General features: G+C 36.3%; 1 protein-coding gene across 5 annotated transcripts in view; it reads left to right on the top strand.

The window, feature by feature from the left end:
• The window catches only part of EPHA7 (EPH receptor A7), a 170,160-nt gene that overhangs the window by 114,888 nt on the left and 38,262 nt on the right, over positions 1 to 17,010 (top strand). For all 5 annotated transcript variants that reach the window (XM_054162591.1, XM_009909855.2, XM_054162590.1 and 2 more), the window contains exons 6-7: positions 10,844 to 10,968; positions 14,369 to 14,537. In XM_054162591.1, coding sequence (XP_054018566.1) covers positions 10,844 to 10,968; positions 14,369 to 14,537 — 294 coding nt within the window. The remainder of the gene's footprint in view (positions 1 to 10,843; positions 10,969 to 14,368; positions 14,538 to 17,010) is intronic.

The raw sequence follows: 17,010 nt of genomic DNA, 5'->3' as shown, positions 1-17,010 counted from the left end.
CCTGATTCTGATCTTATTTCCATTGGTATAACGCAAGGATAATGTAGATAAAATCAATGCAACTAAACTAAAATATAATTGATGAGAGGTCAGAGCTGCGCCCTAAATGGTATGCTAAAAGTGGAACTAATCAGAAAGCTAAATGGGTTTATAATTTGTGCAATTGACATTTTCGTAATCTAAATCTCCAAGAAGTTAACCTTTCAGTACAGAACTTGGGTTTCCCTTAGAGCCTCATAACGTTAAGGGAGGTGAAGCCACTAGAAAGTCTGTGAAAAGATGATGATTCTGTATGGCTTTTAAAACCACATAGTAAACGCTTTCATTAAATGATTGATGTCTTTCCAGTTTAATAAGTTTCTGCATCAGACAAGTCTTTGTGCAAAGTTTGCCAGCAAGCAGAAGCTGGAGAAACACTGAACCATAGCCTGTTCTCATAGAATAAGCAAACTCCCCCCCCAAATAAAAGATTATTTTAAGCAATAAGGAGGCTGAGGAACCAACATCAAAAATATTTAAGAACTTTTGGAAGTTATGTTTAGAGTGATGAATTATTTCAGGGATACCTTTTCCAAAAAACATGCCAATTTTTAGTTACATAACTCCTAGAAATGTGTTATTCTTGTTGCAAGTCGTAGCATTACTATTTGCAAAAAAAAAAAAGAGAGAAAATATAAGCAAACTGAAGATATTTTCATACACATTTTGTTTATTTTATTAAGTATGTGTATTATCTTTATTATTGTCGCCGTCATTGGAGGTTTTCAGGAGAAGACTTGATGGGGTGCTTGGTGCCGTGGGTTAGTTCTTTAGGTGGGTTGGATTGGTTGATGGGTTGGACGTGATGATCTTGAAGGTCTCTTCCAACCTGGTTTATTCTATGTATTCTAGGTATTCTATCTCTAAAGTAATTTACTGTTGTTTAATAGGTATTAGTTTATGTTGCATATTCATATCAGTCAGCCAGCCTCACTTCACAAAACATGTTTCCCCCTAAGATTTAAAATTTAAGATTTAAAATATATCCCCCTAAGAGACATTCCCCTAAGAACGTATTTTCCTTCTGCTTATGCATGACAATATTTTTTTCAACAGCTTGTCCATACTTCCAAAATAATTTCATTTGAGACAAACAATATTGTATCAAATGGATTTTTTTCTTAGCTGTTGGCATATACACAAATTGTTGTACTTCAAGGAAATGCTGAATGTTGTATTTATGTCAGTGACAGTTGTCCACAGTGGTGACCTCACTCTGATCAGCAAAACTGCTTCTGTGAGCCCTGACTGAGAGAGTTGTAGTCTGAGAGCTGCTGTGCCTCCACTTCTGCTCTTGGGCTTTCTCTCCTGTGCATAGTCACTAACTCCAGGCTTCTTACTTCTGCTATTTACCTCTCTAACAGAGATTCCTGGATGGATAATTCTCTCTCTCCTTAAATTCTAGAGATTTAATGCTCTTTGGGAGAATAAGGACAGGCTTATAACCTGGGGGAAAAAAAGTCATTTTTGCAAGGAATTCTTCCTAAGTTCCCCACAAATGCCACCCATGCTGCTTTCAGAGATGTCATTAGCAGTACTGTTATAATGCACTTCACAGGGATTTGCAAGGCTGAAACAGAAGTTACATGCATTTTGGGAACATTAGTAGAGTAATTTTTTTTTTCCCCTACTGAACAATTATATCTTTTAAAACACAAGTTTTACCAAACCTTTGACACAGTGATAATTCCTGTTTTGTGCTGACATCTTTTTTAGAATGTTTACATGTTTTCCTGTTAATTGTTTTTATTTTCTTGGCATGGCACTTCATTACAAGGTTTTTATAGAATCAGTAAGATTGGAAAAGACCTCAAAGATCATCAAGTCCAACCTGTCACCCAAGACCTCATGACTACTAGACCATGGCACCAAGTGCCATGTCCAATCCCCTCTTGAACACCTCCAGGGACGGTGTCTCACACCACCTCCCTGGGCAGCCCATTCCAATGGCTAACAACTCTCTCTGTGAAGAACTTTCTCTTCACCTCAAGTCTAAACTTCCCCTGGCACAGCTTGAGGCACAGCAAGAGGCTGTGTCCTCTTGTTCTGGTGCTGGTTGCCTGGGAGAAGAGACCAACCCCCTCCTGACTACAACCTCTCTTCAGGTAGTTGTAGACAGCAATAAGGTCTCCCCTCAGCCTCCTCATCTCCAGTCTAAGCAACCCCAGCTCCCTCAGCCTCTCCTCACAGGACTGTGCTCCAGACCCCTCCGCAGCCTCGTTGCCCTTCTCTGGACACGATCAAATGTTTCAATGTCCTTCTTAAACCGAGGGGCCCAGAACTGGACACAGTACTCAAGGTGTGGCCTAACCAGTGCTGAGTACAGGGGCACAATGACTTCCCTGCTCCTGCTGGCCACACTATTCCTGATACAGGCCAGAATGCCACTGGCCTTCTTTGCCACCTGGGCACACTGCTGGCTCATGTTCAGCCAGCTGTCAATCAGTACCCCCAGGTCCCTTTCTGTTTTGGTTGGCTATCTCCAAAACAAAGTATTTCATTACGGGGCTGAAATTCATTCAATTGTCTCTTGGATATACTCCACTAAATAAACATAATCTTGCTAGTCTGTAGGCTTCCTATGCTGCAGTTCTAATCACCTCATACTCTCCAGTAAAAGCAACTTTTACTTTTAGGGAAGTCAAACTCGGGTGGTAATATGATTTATAGACTAGCAATGAAAATGTATTAAGGGAGGTTTGGTTGTTATTTTGTTGTGGTTTTGTTTTTGGTTTTTGTTTTGTTTTGTTTTGTTTTGTTTTCCCATGAGTAGCATCCTTGAAGTTGACATCTTTTTGTGACTGAATAGATGACAGCATGAAATTCAATTACAGCAAACAGTCTCAGTCATTACACCTGTCTACTTCCAGAGGAAAGAATTTGTAAATTGTGCTTTATCCTTCCGCTCCCGAATGCTTGTGCCTGTAATTGACACTTGCCAGCAGAGATGACTGGAGACAGAAAGAGAACATAATGTGTCTGAGTAGCCCACCAGGGAAAAGAGTATCCTCATCTTTGAGGAGTCTTTGTGGTGTTTTGTTTTCTTTGATGAAGAATAATACCTGTGTGCCAAGGATTTACTGCAAGGATGGTGGCAGATGTTTCTGCTAAATATATATATATATATATAAAAAAAGTAAAAAAAGAGAGTTGTGAAATATGAATTCCAAAAGAAGACAGGACAAAAAAAAATAGCTCTAATTAATATAGAAATGCTTCTTCTGCAAAAGAAAACAAATGCTGCAGTAGAACAAAAGCCCTTTTCTGTTATTTGTAAGGCTGGTGTTTGTTGCTCTAACGCATTTGTAAGAATCAACTTTGTGCCTGACATGTCAAAACTTATTCACAAAGCAAGAGCTGTGGATACCTTGGGAGTCGATGTTGTCACTTGCTACGCATCTCAGCATCCGTTCAGCGCTGATTGATGCCCAGGTCTCCAGTTTTGGAAGAAATGGAATACAGATATGACAATAATATCTGTACCAAATGTCAGGCAGGAGAAACAAGGGAGTTCATAGAATGGATCTAGATATAGACTCTAACCAGAAAAAAAACCACACCAAAAACCCACACCAGAACATGATAGACAAACTGTCAGCCCTGATCTTTCTAAACTGTCTCATTTTCTTTGTGGTAAGTTCTTTTTCATTCTTTTTACTGGTTTCCCTCCCCAGAGTTTTGCCAGAGTACACAGCATATATAACTATCCAAGTGGTGATTTGTTTTTTGATGGAGTAATTAGCAAAGCTTTAATTATTTCAAATTCATCTGACAAATAAAATATATGGACAATTAGTAAATTACTACATACTTGGTAAGAATGCCATTTGAGCATAAGTTTTCTTAGAACTTTATGCTAATAATACTAGGGGTGGTCAAATTGTATTATTTTATCTCATTTTTAAACTTACATTTATGCTTTGATTTGCAAGAGTATTCAGGTAACTACTGCTTCTGTAGATTAGCAGGCAATTGGAGAGTTTCTCAACCACAAAAACAATGGCAAAAAATGTAAAGAAGTAATGCAGTCAAGACGACATTTCCTGTTACCGTGTATAGGACATTCCCAAGTGGCCCAGAGAGCTGTGTGTGCCTCTGCTCATGGCTTAAAGAGCATTGTATGTACCCTGTACTATATTTATGAGCTGGAAAGTAAAGTGTGTCAGAGAGGAAGTTAAAATGGCTTCTCTGTAGGATATTGTTAGTGTAAAATATCTGATTTATTTAAGTCTCTTTTTGAATGCTACAGCTTGTAAACACAGTAGGGAATTTCTCTGTCATTGATCCAAAGCAATGGGTACTAATGGCATAATACAGTGGTACTCAATAACCCTTTATCATGGGCTGCTTTGTCATGTGGAGATTTAACTGAGGGGAGAGAAATACAGTGTAAAAAAGAAAATCTTACTAGTTTCCAGCTATCCATTTAATAATGTACATTTTAATAGCTATTGTATTGTTTTCTGCCTTTTTTTTCCTGAACTATGATATGCTATAAAATGAAAACTATTGTAAATATTAATATAAACATGAAGGGAATTTTTTTTCCCCCAAGCATTGAAAGGACAAGCTGTGGCAGCTCTCCGTCACGGCTTGAGTAGCACTGGCATATTATGGTGCTCTGAAAGCTTTACTGATTTTAATACTATGATAAATATGAAAAACAAATTCTATAGATATAGTGGGGGTAGGGGCGAAGGGTGTTGTTGCTGTTTTGTTTGTTTGCTTGGGTTTTTTTTCCACACAAAGCCTTTGTATCTTTATAAGAAACAGAATAAACAAGGAAGATCTCTACACAATAAAGTTTTAAAATTTACCCAGTACCTGCAAACCCTTGTCAAGGTTTTGTTTTAGGTGACAAGTGCAAGAGCAAGAGGCATACTGCTTCAGACCGGTGTAAAAACTGCTGTGGTGCCACATACTGACCCCAGGCCCCTGACAGTGGTAGCTGCAATTCCTCAAGGTGTATAATCTGTTTGCCTACCACTCATATTTAGTAATTTCAGCAATTCTGATGCCTGTTTCCCTTCAGAGCAAGTTGGAGCATGGTGAGAGGCCAGGTTATGACTTCATTTACACACTTTCTCTTGGGAGCAAATTAGCACACAAGCCAGAGCAGAAGGGTGCCTTTTGGGTAATCTTGGTGCGGGACTATTAACAGAGTATAGGGAGTTCTGTATTCTCTTACTGAACAACCATTTAGGAGCTAACAACAGTATAATTTTCTGTTACTATTTTCATATATATATATAAAAGTGGGTTCATTTCTCATTTCTTGTTGGAAACATGCCAGATTCCAGTCACACTTAAAATAGATGTAGAGTCAAAACAACTTTTTTATCTAAAGTTTTCTGCCAAGAAAGGAGACAGCGAAGACATTTAAAAGAGAAATAACAGAGTAGGTTATAACCATTGGGATGATGCTATCTCTAGTTTTCCATGATTTGCCTTTGTTAGCAATGTACTTTTCAGGCTGAGTGCTCAAAATACCCCCCAACTGCTGCAGAGCACTGTTGCAGAAAAATGGTTTTAATGCTTCATATAATGTAAAACTTACATTGGGCCCTAAGATACAGTTTTGCAGGGATGTAAAAATTGATCTTTTTGCTTTTGTGTGAAAAGCTGGTGTTTTTGAGTGATTGCCTCATATCTCCATGACATGAAAAGCAAAGAGGCCAAAAGCCAAGATTCTTTCCTCCTTAGGGAAGTTCTGTAAGGATCCCATGCTGTGAAAGTGAGAGTGTTACTATTGGTTTCAGCAAGTACTTGACAAAGCTTGGATTGACTTAAATACTCTGTTGCTATTGTAGGATAGAGAAATATAGAAATGTGGCTAGGGAAGGGTGATAGCCATTTATTCATTACTCACAAATCATGAAGCTGGAGTTGCAAAGGTAGGTTTCATACCATTCATTAGTACAGGGTTTGGTCCTGCACCAGCAGCATTTACTCTTGTACATTTTGTGAAACTTTCTGCATGAAGTGGGACTGCAGGACTGAAACTCTTATTTCTGAGAATTTTTAATAGTTTTTGGACTTTTTTTTTTTATACACATGAACTACTATACACAAGGGATGCTGATTCTGGAGATACTTTAAGTGTCAAATTAAAAGTCTCCATGACTGATGCTGTTTATGGAAGTGAGATGCATTCAAGATGTAGTTCTTCAGGAAATCTCAGAGAAATGGCTATGCATCTTTTGCTGAGTTACCTTTTTTCAATAAAAAGGTATTACAGATGATTTTGTGCTAGCAATTAGTGCATTATGCCTAGTTCCTCTTTTATGTGAAACTTCAGCTTTGGATGTTTTAATTATTCAGGTTTTATTGTTTTGTTTAAGTATTCTGTACTTTTTCCTGGTTTGGGGTTTGTTTTGTGGCTGTTGGTTTGGGGTTATTTCATTGTTTTCTGATACAAACTGCAAAAGATTTAATTTTGCAGCTCCTTTTGTCTTTTGGAAAGTACATTGTGGATCAGGGGAAATGATTAGGCATGAAAACCAGAGAAGAGCTAAGGATGGAGATTAAAGGCCTGAGCAGAAATACAGTATAAGATTTTCAGGGGACTCTGGACTAAAAGCAGTGCCTTCCAAAACAATTACCACAGTTCTATATATATATTCTCTATATATTTGCACATATTAATAATACACCATATGCTTGGCTTAGCAACATGGATGTAACACATCAGTCTACCAGATGCAATATTCTCTCTGGAACAGCATATTTCCTTGGAATATTCTGCTCTTTTTGACACCTCAGTTTTAACTTTTTTTCTATGACTTGATCTGAAAATGATGACCAGCTTGAAATCTATATAACTTGAAGGCTTTATCAGTAAAGCCCAGCAGACTTATATTTCTCTGTGGCTGTGATGTTGAAACCTGGTGAAAATCAATTTTCCTTTTGCTGAATGGTATATTTGAAGCATTTTAAAAAGGTGAATGAGTGTGCTGAAGGCCTGTCATTCTCTAAGTACTTTCTTATGCAGCATGTGTAGGTACATCTGCCTGTTAGCCCTGAGAGGCTGTGTGTGTTTGATGCATTAGATATTGTGTCAGCAGGAAGGAGAAAAAGAAGAGATGAGGTATATCAGAAAGAAAGTTGATAGCAAATGGTGAACAGCCTGTATCCCCCAGTGTAATATATTATGGAAATAATGATTCTGACAAGTGATACTTCTTTGTAACCTGAAGTGATACAGTAGGGATTATGCATGCTCAAGTCATTCAGGACTGGGTACTTGTCTAAAAAATTCTGTAAGAAGTGTCTTTATCACAAACAACTTTGTTATAGGTGCAGTGTCAAGAACTAGATTACTGAAAGAAACAAGGAAAACAAACCTGAAATAGTTGTTATCATTATTATTGTTGTTGTCATCATCAGCATCATTATATACTTTAGCAATGGGAAAAGAGTGTTACTTTAAATTCTGTTATTATAGAGGACTTTTTGTTTGGAGATTTTTGTTTGGTTTGTTTTTTTTACATGCTAATGCTATATTTTATCTTGTATTCAGAGGTAAGGTTTATACTTCAGCTTATATTCAAGCTTGTTCAAACAGGGTGTTTTTCTTCAAAACTATAACTAGGTTGTTAATTAATTAACATGGATAGGCAATGAGAAGTGAGCTAAAGATTTAAAAAGAAGTGTCAGGAAACCAAAAGAACTGAAACATGAATGTAAATCAGTCTGTGAGAAAGGAACGGAGAATACAGAAGAAATTATTATACTGAAGGACAAAATGCTTCTGACCTGTACACTCTCATTAAGCACAGATCAAGAAATGCAACTAAAGAAGTGGGATGAAGATAGCATATATAGCTAAACTCTTGCATCCATAGATTGGTTTATATGGTGCTCTATTTTACAGAGATTTCATTGCAGTAACAACAGCCTGGTGTACCTTGCCAGAGGAGGATGCTCTGGCTTCAACTGATTTGATGATCCTCTTCTTTTCCTGGCAAAAGCATAACTTACTGCATTTCAGGAATATTATGTGCTATGGGAATTATATATAATACAATTGTCTTCAGAGCTATCAGGATATACAGTCTGGAGGGTTGAAGTTCCTCTTCTTCCTCATGTAGTTCTTCTACCAATGAAAACTATCACAATGTTTTTAGCTAAAAACCCCAAACCAGCCGAGTGTTCCTGAAAGAAAAGAATACTAACAGGCAGGAAATATATTTAGGAGTGTGTTTATTTTAGAGTCCTGAATGCTGTCTTGCAATGCTGTTAAGTCGCTGAAATTTTGTTTTGAGTGGAAGTACCCTAAGAATGGAATATGCCTATTTGTGGTGTATTTTGTACAGATCTTAAGTAGGAATCTTATGCAATCTATTTAATTTCCCTGATTAAAATCTGCCACCAGTTCTGTTCCTCCTTCTGTGTATTGTGGTTCCTTCCCAACAAACACAGAGTTAACTAGTACCAGAGGAAACGAGTTCATTTTGCTTCACTGCTTGAAAAAAATGAATGCTACAACCCACAGATCGAAAAAATTTGATAAGCTAAAACAAAAGGCAGCAAATGTTGAGAATTAACTCCAGTGACCTAGGTAATATAAAACTGTTTCCTAATAAGTAGGAATAGTAACAATTTTGGACATCTGAAAATATAAAGTTAGCAATTTGAAAACATTTGTGTGGGTAAGACAGAACATTCTACATGAAGCATAATGACCTCTCTGAAATTCAGCCGGGATGCTGTGGTACGCATTTAGACAAAGAAGACAACTAGTTAATCATGGCAAAGAAAACTAGACAGAATAAATTAGTTTGCTACATTCCAGACTCATAGCTACAAAAAGGAATAGATTTCACTAATTGGAGAGTGAAAATACTCTAAGCTTTTAGAAAGAGAATGCATGACAAGCCAAGGAAAGCGATCCTGGCTTTGGGATGATGTATCAACCCATGGTGTTTGCTTGATACAATTTAATGATTTTATCAATTAGGCAGCCTGCCTTAAAGGGTCTTCAACTTTGATTATATTGATTATATACAACATAATAATGCATAATGAAAATTATCATGCCTGGCTTCAGTCCTTCATTTTCATGGACTGTAAATGAACTGATTTTTTAAAACCTACATGAATATACATGTAATAATAATAATAATAATAATAATAATAATAATAATAATAATAACTAGAATCTTTACAATTAAAATAAGAATCAGCAATCAAATTTTAAATTTTTTGAGAAGATTATTGTCCTGATTGTACTCTAGATTTTTTTTACCATTACATATTTATCTTAATGGTACAGAAGTGTGCATTCTGGGTGGTTTTATTCTATGTTCTTTAAGTTAAATAGAAGTGAAATTCACCTGCTTGTTGCATGGCATAAGAATGGTTTTCTTTCATCTGAAGGTGGCATTATTTTGGATAGTGAAAGTTTTATCTACACTTCTGAAATATGCTTCTTCTTTTATTTATTTTTTTTTTGCCTAGAAAAATATTTAGAATTTTCCGAATTTTTGTTTAAAAACCCCCCACATTCTAGTATAGAATCAGTATTAGATTCTATACCTGAAAAATTTATTAATAAATTGATCTCTCATTTAAATTGCCTTTCCTGTGTCTGTATTTGCTTTCTACATATGACCCAGTTCCTTTGCACATAAGTGTTTTTTCGCTTTTAACTGCGGAGGCTGAGATCCTCCACCCTATTTGTCCTTTGCATGAGCAGTGTCACCCCCTTGAATTATTTCCATTGAATTGAAAGAGAACAAGATGAAGTCCTGTACCAATGCTACAGTTGTTTTGGTTTTGTTTTTTATTTTGGGGGTTTGTGTTCTGTTTTGGTTTGGTTTTTTTTTTTAAGAGCTATGGTTTAAAAGGACTTCTGTGCTACATTAATACAGCCATTATGTATGTTTGAAGAGATGTGATGTTGTACCTTTGGAATTGCACATCAGCTGAAAATCTGTCTTTTTCCTTTTGTTAAGCATGGGATAAGCTGATAAATCTTCAGTCCTTCACATTTTATTACTTTATCTCTCACATATGTTTAGATGAGAATCAGTGGATCTATAATGCTTGTACGTTGTGAGTTGCTTGGGTATTTTCAAAAGGCACTTGTTCATGGATGATGTTTATTAGGAAGCTGCGTGCATGTGTATGCGTGCAAATGTGCATATATGACTCTGTAGAGTCAGGTAGAGGAAGACAGTATCCACTTTATGTCAAAAGATCTGCTTTTAAAATTTCCTCACACTTTCAAAAAATGCCAAGAGAGAAACTGCCTGGAAAAGCTTGAACTAGTGTGAAAGAAGAGGTTTAGCTTCTTAACAAAGTTGTTTCCATGTCATATTTATGTTGTATTCAGATAGCGTAACAGACTATTATGCAGAATTGGACTCAGCTATATGAAATCAGCCTAAAAATGTGATTTTATTTCTAAAATAGTAGTTTTCTTTGTATGCACTTTTCAGAAACATACTGAATAAATATATAGATTTTTAATTTACTACACATCAGTCTAAAAATCTGCTTTGCTGTCTGAATCAGAATTAATTTTCTTAATTGTTGTTCTTATCCCATCATCAGTTTTGCACTAACTTGAGCAATGACACCTTTTGCTGTTTGGACTTTAATTCTATTTCTTTTCTAAGTTTATGAACAGTAATATGGTTCTTCTTGAATATTCATTAGCTTTGAATTGTGAGCTATGAAAAGGTGCTTTATTTTTTACTGTAATGAAAGTGGCTCAGCATGGGGCAGATCAGTAATGACATTTGATTTTAGGCATCCAACAAATTTGCTTTTTATTTATTGACACATCTTGTCCAAACAGCTCCCTCACAAGTTAGTGGAGTAATGAAAGAGAGAGTGCTGCAGAGGAGCGTGGAGCTTTCCTGGCAGGAACCAGAACATCCCAATGGAGTCATTACTGAATATGAAATCAAGTATTATGAGAAAGTAAGTACTAAGATTATCTGTAATATACCACCATGTGCTATTTGCTTCGTGTTGGCTTGCTGTGTGTGGAGCAATGTTAAAGCCATCAGCTATCAACTATCCTGTCTCTTTAAAGTCTTGGTGATTTTGCTTGTTTTTCATAACTGGCAAATTTCTGTAATTATCCTTGCTGTCATGTGTCTTCTGTGTTGTGTTTTGATACCCTGAAAATGAAATATACACCTGAAATCTGCCCCTTTTTCTTTTTCTTTTTCTTTTTTTTAATGAATTTGACTTGGATATTTTACAATGATACATGCAATTTTCCTGCCTCTTCTACATTCTGTGTAAAGTTTGCTTCATTTCCTTCTGTGTCATCGTAATTCCATTCTTGAGATGATCTATCAAATACAACTCTCGGCTGCATTTGGTATTTCCTTATGAGCTGGACAGCTTTGAGCTGGTGTCTGAAAATTTCCAAAGCACTTCCTACAGTTTCAGATGATAAATATTCCTTATTTGCCCTTTTTTAAAAGTCCCAGCATTAGAAAATTTATGTCTCAACACAATAATGAACTGAGAGCTGCTTTTCAATATTAGATTCAGTGATCTCTGTTTCCAGTAGGGTGAAATTGCAATCATTTTTATGTCAGTCAGAGTTTTACCATCCATTTCAGTGTGTCTAGGTCTTCATTCATGATAACTGTGAAGTACTCCAGAATAAAAAAAATTCTGACAAGCATGTAAGTTGGGCCACATGCACCCATAAGCTGGATGAAAGCCGAGTGAAGGCAGGCTGTGAAGCAATATGTTTGTCATGGGACCCAGACTAAGTGTAGCTCCTCCAGATTCCCTGGAAAATTTACTGCAGCACATGACATATACCTATTATTTATAAAACACTCTGGGAGAAAAATGAAAGAGTTGGAATGCAGAGAAACAAACAAAGGAGCTCTTTTGTGATCACTAGTGAAAACATTTCATCTCTGCAAACAATGTAATAGTATCTGTATCAAAAAGAACCTGTCAGTTTATGAGGTATCATAGAATTAAGTAAATTCAGACCAGATTGGATCTAACATCAGGTGTCACATCCAATTTCCAGTGCTGAATTACACAAATATACTTATCGAAAGGTCTTTATATGATCTGGTAAGGGAATAAAGTGTTTATTTGTTGATGCTAATTCCTAGTTGGATTTGTTTGCTTTAATCACTCTTATAACAAAATGTAGCAGATATGTATAGATAGTGAAACAATTTTTTAAGAGAAATTTTACCAATTTTAGGAGATAATTTTGGTTCCTCAAGCATGTATGTGGGCATACACAGAAATAAAGTCCATACATGTAAACAGCAAAAAATGTCTGTGTATTTACCAAAGGTAAAACTGTTGGCTGCACACATACACAAAAATAAATGATTAAAAAAAACAACACCCTACAAACCAAAATATGTAGAGTTTCTGATATGCAAAGTAGTTCCTAGTCTGTTAAAATAAAATAAATAATTTAAGTAGGTAGTGGAAAAAGAAAGATACTAGACTTTTCTTATGACAGCTTTTAGAATGTGGCTTTTGTTATTTTCCTTACATATTCATCTTACTTTAAATAAGCAGAATTTCCTTGCCAGTTTCCTATGTTTACAAAGACAAGAACTGATGTTAAAGTTCTTTTGTAATGGAAGGAAAGCTACCAATGTTATACTTACTACAGTGAAATTAATATAATAAGCAGCTCATCCTATGAACAGTAAGAGATAAACTATAACTATATACATTAAATTTGGTGATACAATTTCAACACAAATACTTAAATAATCGTTTTCCTTCCAATATACTGCAGTTTGGCTTGAAAAGTACTTCATAAGGTTCTCGCTCACAGCAAAAGCACCAGTTTAAGTTTTGTTCCATTAGTTTAAAAGAAAAGAAGAATTAAAAAAAAGCCAGCAAAACCCACTATCTGAACTTTCAGCTCCTTTTAGATCCCAATTAAAGCAAACATTTCTGTGGTTCTGAAATATTCTGATAAGTGTTGCTTTCCCCTCTCACTTCTGGCTCAGGCTGAAATGAAAGCTGCATGAAATCTCCCAAGTAAGCCTGTCCTATGAGATTTCTCATTCAGGTTATTTTGATTTTGTTGTTACTTATTTATTTTGAATGCAAGAACTGTTGGCAATTCAAATAAGCCTCATTTATGCATCAAACCCCAAAATCTGAAATTCCACTGTGGCTTATAGTCCCAAATCTGACTGCTTATGGTTTGCTTACACTTGTTTCTCATCTCTCAAACATTCTTATTTTTTCTCACATACCAACACACATTCCACCATGGTCCTCACTTGCAGATGATTTAAACCCTCTTGGAGAAGGTATGAAAAATTGTTGATAGCTGAGCTGTTGAGTTTGCTCAAATGACAGACTGGGCAAGACCCAGGAGAAGGAAGCCATTACTGCATCCCAGAGAAGAGATCTTGTATGTTGTGTTTAACCCTGTATTTCAGCAAAAGTCTTTGCTGCTTTACTGACTGCAAAGGGAAAGGTTCTCCATAATTTTTAGCTAGCAAAGTGCTACTGAAATGAGTTACAGATTTATTCCTTCCCTTTGTGTCTTTCTCATTAGCACTGCCTCGTACGGCTCATGCTTCTCTGGTCATGTGGTGCATTCATATGGTTGGTTAATTCATCTCTTCTGCCCTTCAAATCAGGGTTGCATCTGCCGCCAAAAATCAACAGAGCTGCAAATATCTATGCTGAAAGATAATCTGGATCAGTAAATGTGATGAATAAATAGAGCTTTCTGAATACTGTAATGATCTGTGATACAGCTTTTGTAGTGTTTGAAACTGAGTTATTACTCTCAGGGTTTGTAATCTTACACAGGGGTTTTCTTGAGTTCATAGAGCAAAAACCTGAGAAAAGACTAAAAGTCAGAGAAACAGAAGTAAGTGAAAACTGAGTTAAAGACCTCAGAATTTGTTGCAAAATCCAGCCAGTTACACATTGGCAGTATAGTATGTTTTAAAGGTATTAGAAGGTAAGAGGGAAGGTGTTCTGACCATGAAATAACAGATTTCTCTGTCTTTGAACTGTTTTGACCCCTGGAAAGCAGTGGTCAAATTATTTTACATTGAATTTCAGAAAATGTAATCAGAGCCAAAGAAGCAATCATTTTATGTCTGGCTGCTTTATGGGTAACAACATGAGCATCCCATTTGAATTTTATGTTACACTTAGAACTCCTCATTGTACTGACAGTGTTCTGTAATACTCCACAGAGTATACTTTATTTTTAATGTTGGGGAAAAAAAGCATTCAACAAATTGAAATAAACTACCCAGACTTGCTGTCAGTTGCTGATGTACAGCCATGATAAAAATCTGACCTGTAAATGTCATTTAATCTTTTGTCTTATTGTTTCCAGGATCAAAGGGAGAGGACCTACTCAACAGTGAAGACCAAGTCCACCTCAGCTTCTATTAATAACCTAAAGCCAGGAACAGTGTATGTTTTCCAGATTCGTGCTTTTACTGCTGCTGGTTATGGAAATTATAGCCCCAGACTTGATGTTGCCACACTAGAAGAAGCTACAGGTAAACTATTAGATTTATAGGCTGGTCAAAGTCGAAGTAGAAAATAGAGCAAGAAAGGAAAGACTCATAGGCAATTTTATCAAAACTGAAAAGAATTGGGTTTTGTAATTAGGTTCTTCTTGTCTGATGTCCTTCTAACAGAATTTTTTTTTTTTTTTTTCATTCAAATACACGACTCTTTCCCCCCACAAAGAAGTTAGCAGTGGTGAGCTGGATAAGTCTGATAGATTCTTCTCTAACTGAGGAGAGGAGATTTCATCCCACAGAAGCTTCTCCAAGTCACTTTTCCCCTGTTTGATTTCATGAAAAGCTCTCTATACTTTTATTTATGTATGTCCACCCTTAGTGTTTTTTTGAGTTCATTGGCTAATTTCAACTTGTTTTAGTAAAGACATAAAGATACTAGGCTTCTTTAAAGCTCATGTAATATGTTGTTATCTATGTAAAGAAAAATCAACTTCTCAGAAACCCTCATAATAGGAAGTGTGAAGCTGAAGTACAAACTTTCTCACTACAAGATACCAGAGATTCTGACTATGGCATCTCAGCAGAGGGATAAAGTTTTGGGTGAGCTTGTTCTTTCTATGATAATGAAACAAGTCTAAAAATCACACAGACACCTTTTTTCATAAGCAGTGCAGATATGTACATGCATGCTTAGAGAAAATTTTCCATATTTTGGGCCTTCTGAAGGAAACACTTCCATCACTCAGACCTGGCAGCCATGAGCCCATTCATGGGAACTGCCTGTGTCTCTGGCAGCTTCACCGCTCTCTTGTAGACCTGTGCAAAGTTACAGTGTTTGGGTTGTTAGATTCAAGCTGACCTGCCTGACAGCAGGTCGTATTTGGAATTGAGAGTACATAGCCTACATGTTCACACAGTATGGATGCCAACTCTGCTTTCTGCACTCCATGCAGCGTACTTCAAGTGTGGATGCACACTATTGCAGCTTCTTAACTGCAGCCAGGTGTAGGTTGAACAATTTATAGGTATTGTTAAACCACAGCAGTTAGGTCTTGATTCCACATAGAATATGAAAATTATCAATAATAATTAGTGCCACCTATCTAACAGGAAAAAAAATGAAATAGTAATTGTCATAATAGCAGCAATAAACTGTTAATCCAAATACTATTAGCTCTGTGTTTTGTAGCATGCCTTCCATCTGTAGAGCTCTGCTTTTCAAAGATTCAGTAGCAGAATCTCCATTTTGCAGAATGAGAACCTGAGGCACAAGCAGAATCAGTTTCTTATTTTCAGTAGATTTCTGGAAAACAAATTAAAAGTCTTTCCATAATCTGTCATAAATTTCTTCTAATTAGCTAATTTATTGTCCATAGTGGTTTAAACTTATTAGACCAAAATATTTTCCCAACACTTCCTTAATTACTTGAGCAATTTTGTACACTGAAGCATACTGTAAGCTTACTGGTAGCCATTAAAATTAACAAAAATAATTTAAAGGGTAAACAGTCTTGACTGAGTTTGATCAATATGTGGAAGATAAGGAAAGCCAAGAATTAATGTATCACAACACTCATGTATTCTTTTTATAACTCAGGGGATGAAAAACTGCTTATAATCTGTTGATGTACTCAGCCAATGTGCACATGCCAATTAAAATGTCCTGTGCTTTCACCAAACAAGAGGGGCAATGGGTATAAACTAGAACACAGAAGGTTTCACTTAAACAGAAGGAGAAACTTCTTTACTGTGAAGTTGATGAAACACTGGAACAAACTGCCCAGAGAGGTTGTGGAATCTCCTTCACTGGAGGATTTAAAAACCCACCTGGACGTGTCCCTTTGAAACCTGATCTGGGTGTACACAGGGAGGTTGGACTAGATGATCTCTGGAATTTCCTTCCAACCCCTATCATTCTGCAATTCTGTAATTCTGTGACGTTATGGAATGTAATTCCTAAGGATAATCATCTGCAGTTTTCCACAAACAGCTTTCAGAAATGCCTAAAATGTTGGTAAAAAGATAGTGAATTCCATTACATTCTACTGGAATTGCTTTACACAACAATGTTTGTTTCTCATATTTTATTTAAAGCTTTATCAGAACTTGCAGGCTAATCAAATTAGTCTTTGTTAACGTTTAAGGAACAACTTTATTGGATCATTTTTGGCAAATGCAACACAAGTGAAGTACTGTGCAGTTGAGCAGTAATCCCCTGCTATGCTGCAGTTTAATGGTCTTGGCTTCTCATTATTTCAGTGGACTTCTGATTGCGCCTTTTAAATATGTCAAAAAATGTATTCAGTGAAAGTATACACACACACACACATATATATGCAAGAATATATATAGTGACCATCACATAGTCACATTCCCCACCTGAATTTCTCCTGGGGTAATTGTTGCAGTTAATTTTCACAAGAAGCTGAGAAGAGCTGCAGCCAGGGTAGCCAAACCCAACCAGCCTATGGGATATTTGATACCATGATGATATGCCCATTATAAA

The sequence above is a fragment of the Dryobates pubescens genome, chromosome 6 (genome assembly GCF_014839835.1).
Source record: "Dryobates pubescens isolate bDryPub1 chromosome 6, bDryPub1.pri, whole genome shotgun sequence".
Taxonomy (NCBI): domain Eukaryota; kingdom Metazoa; phylum Chordata; class Aves; order Piciformes; family Picidae; genus Dryobates; species Dryobates pubescens.
Note: the sequence above shows the minus strand (reverse complement) of the source record. Positions and strands in the feature narration are given on the sequence as shown.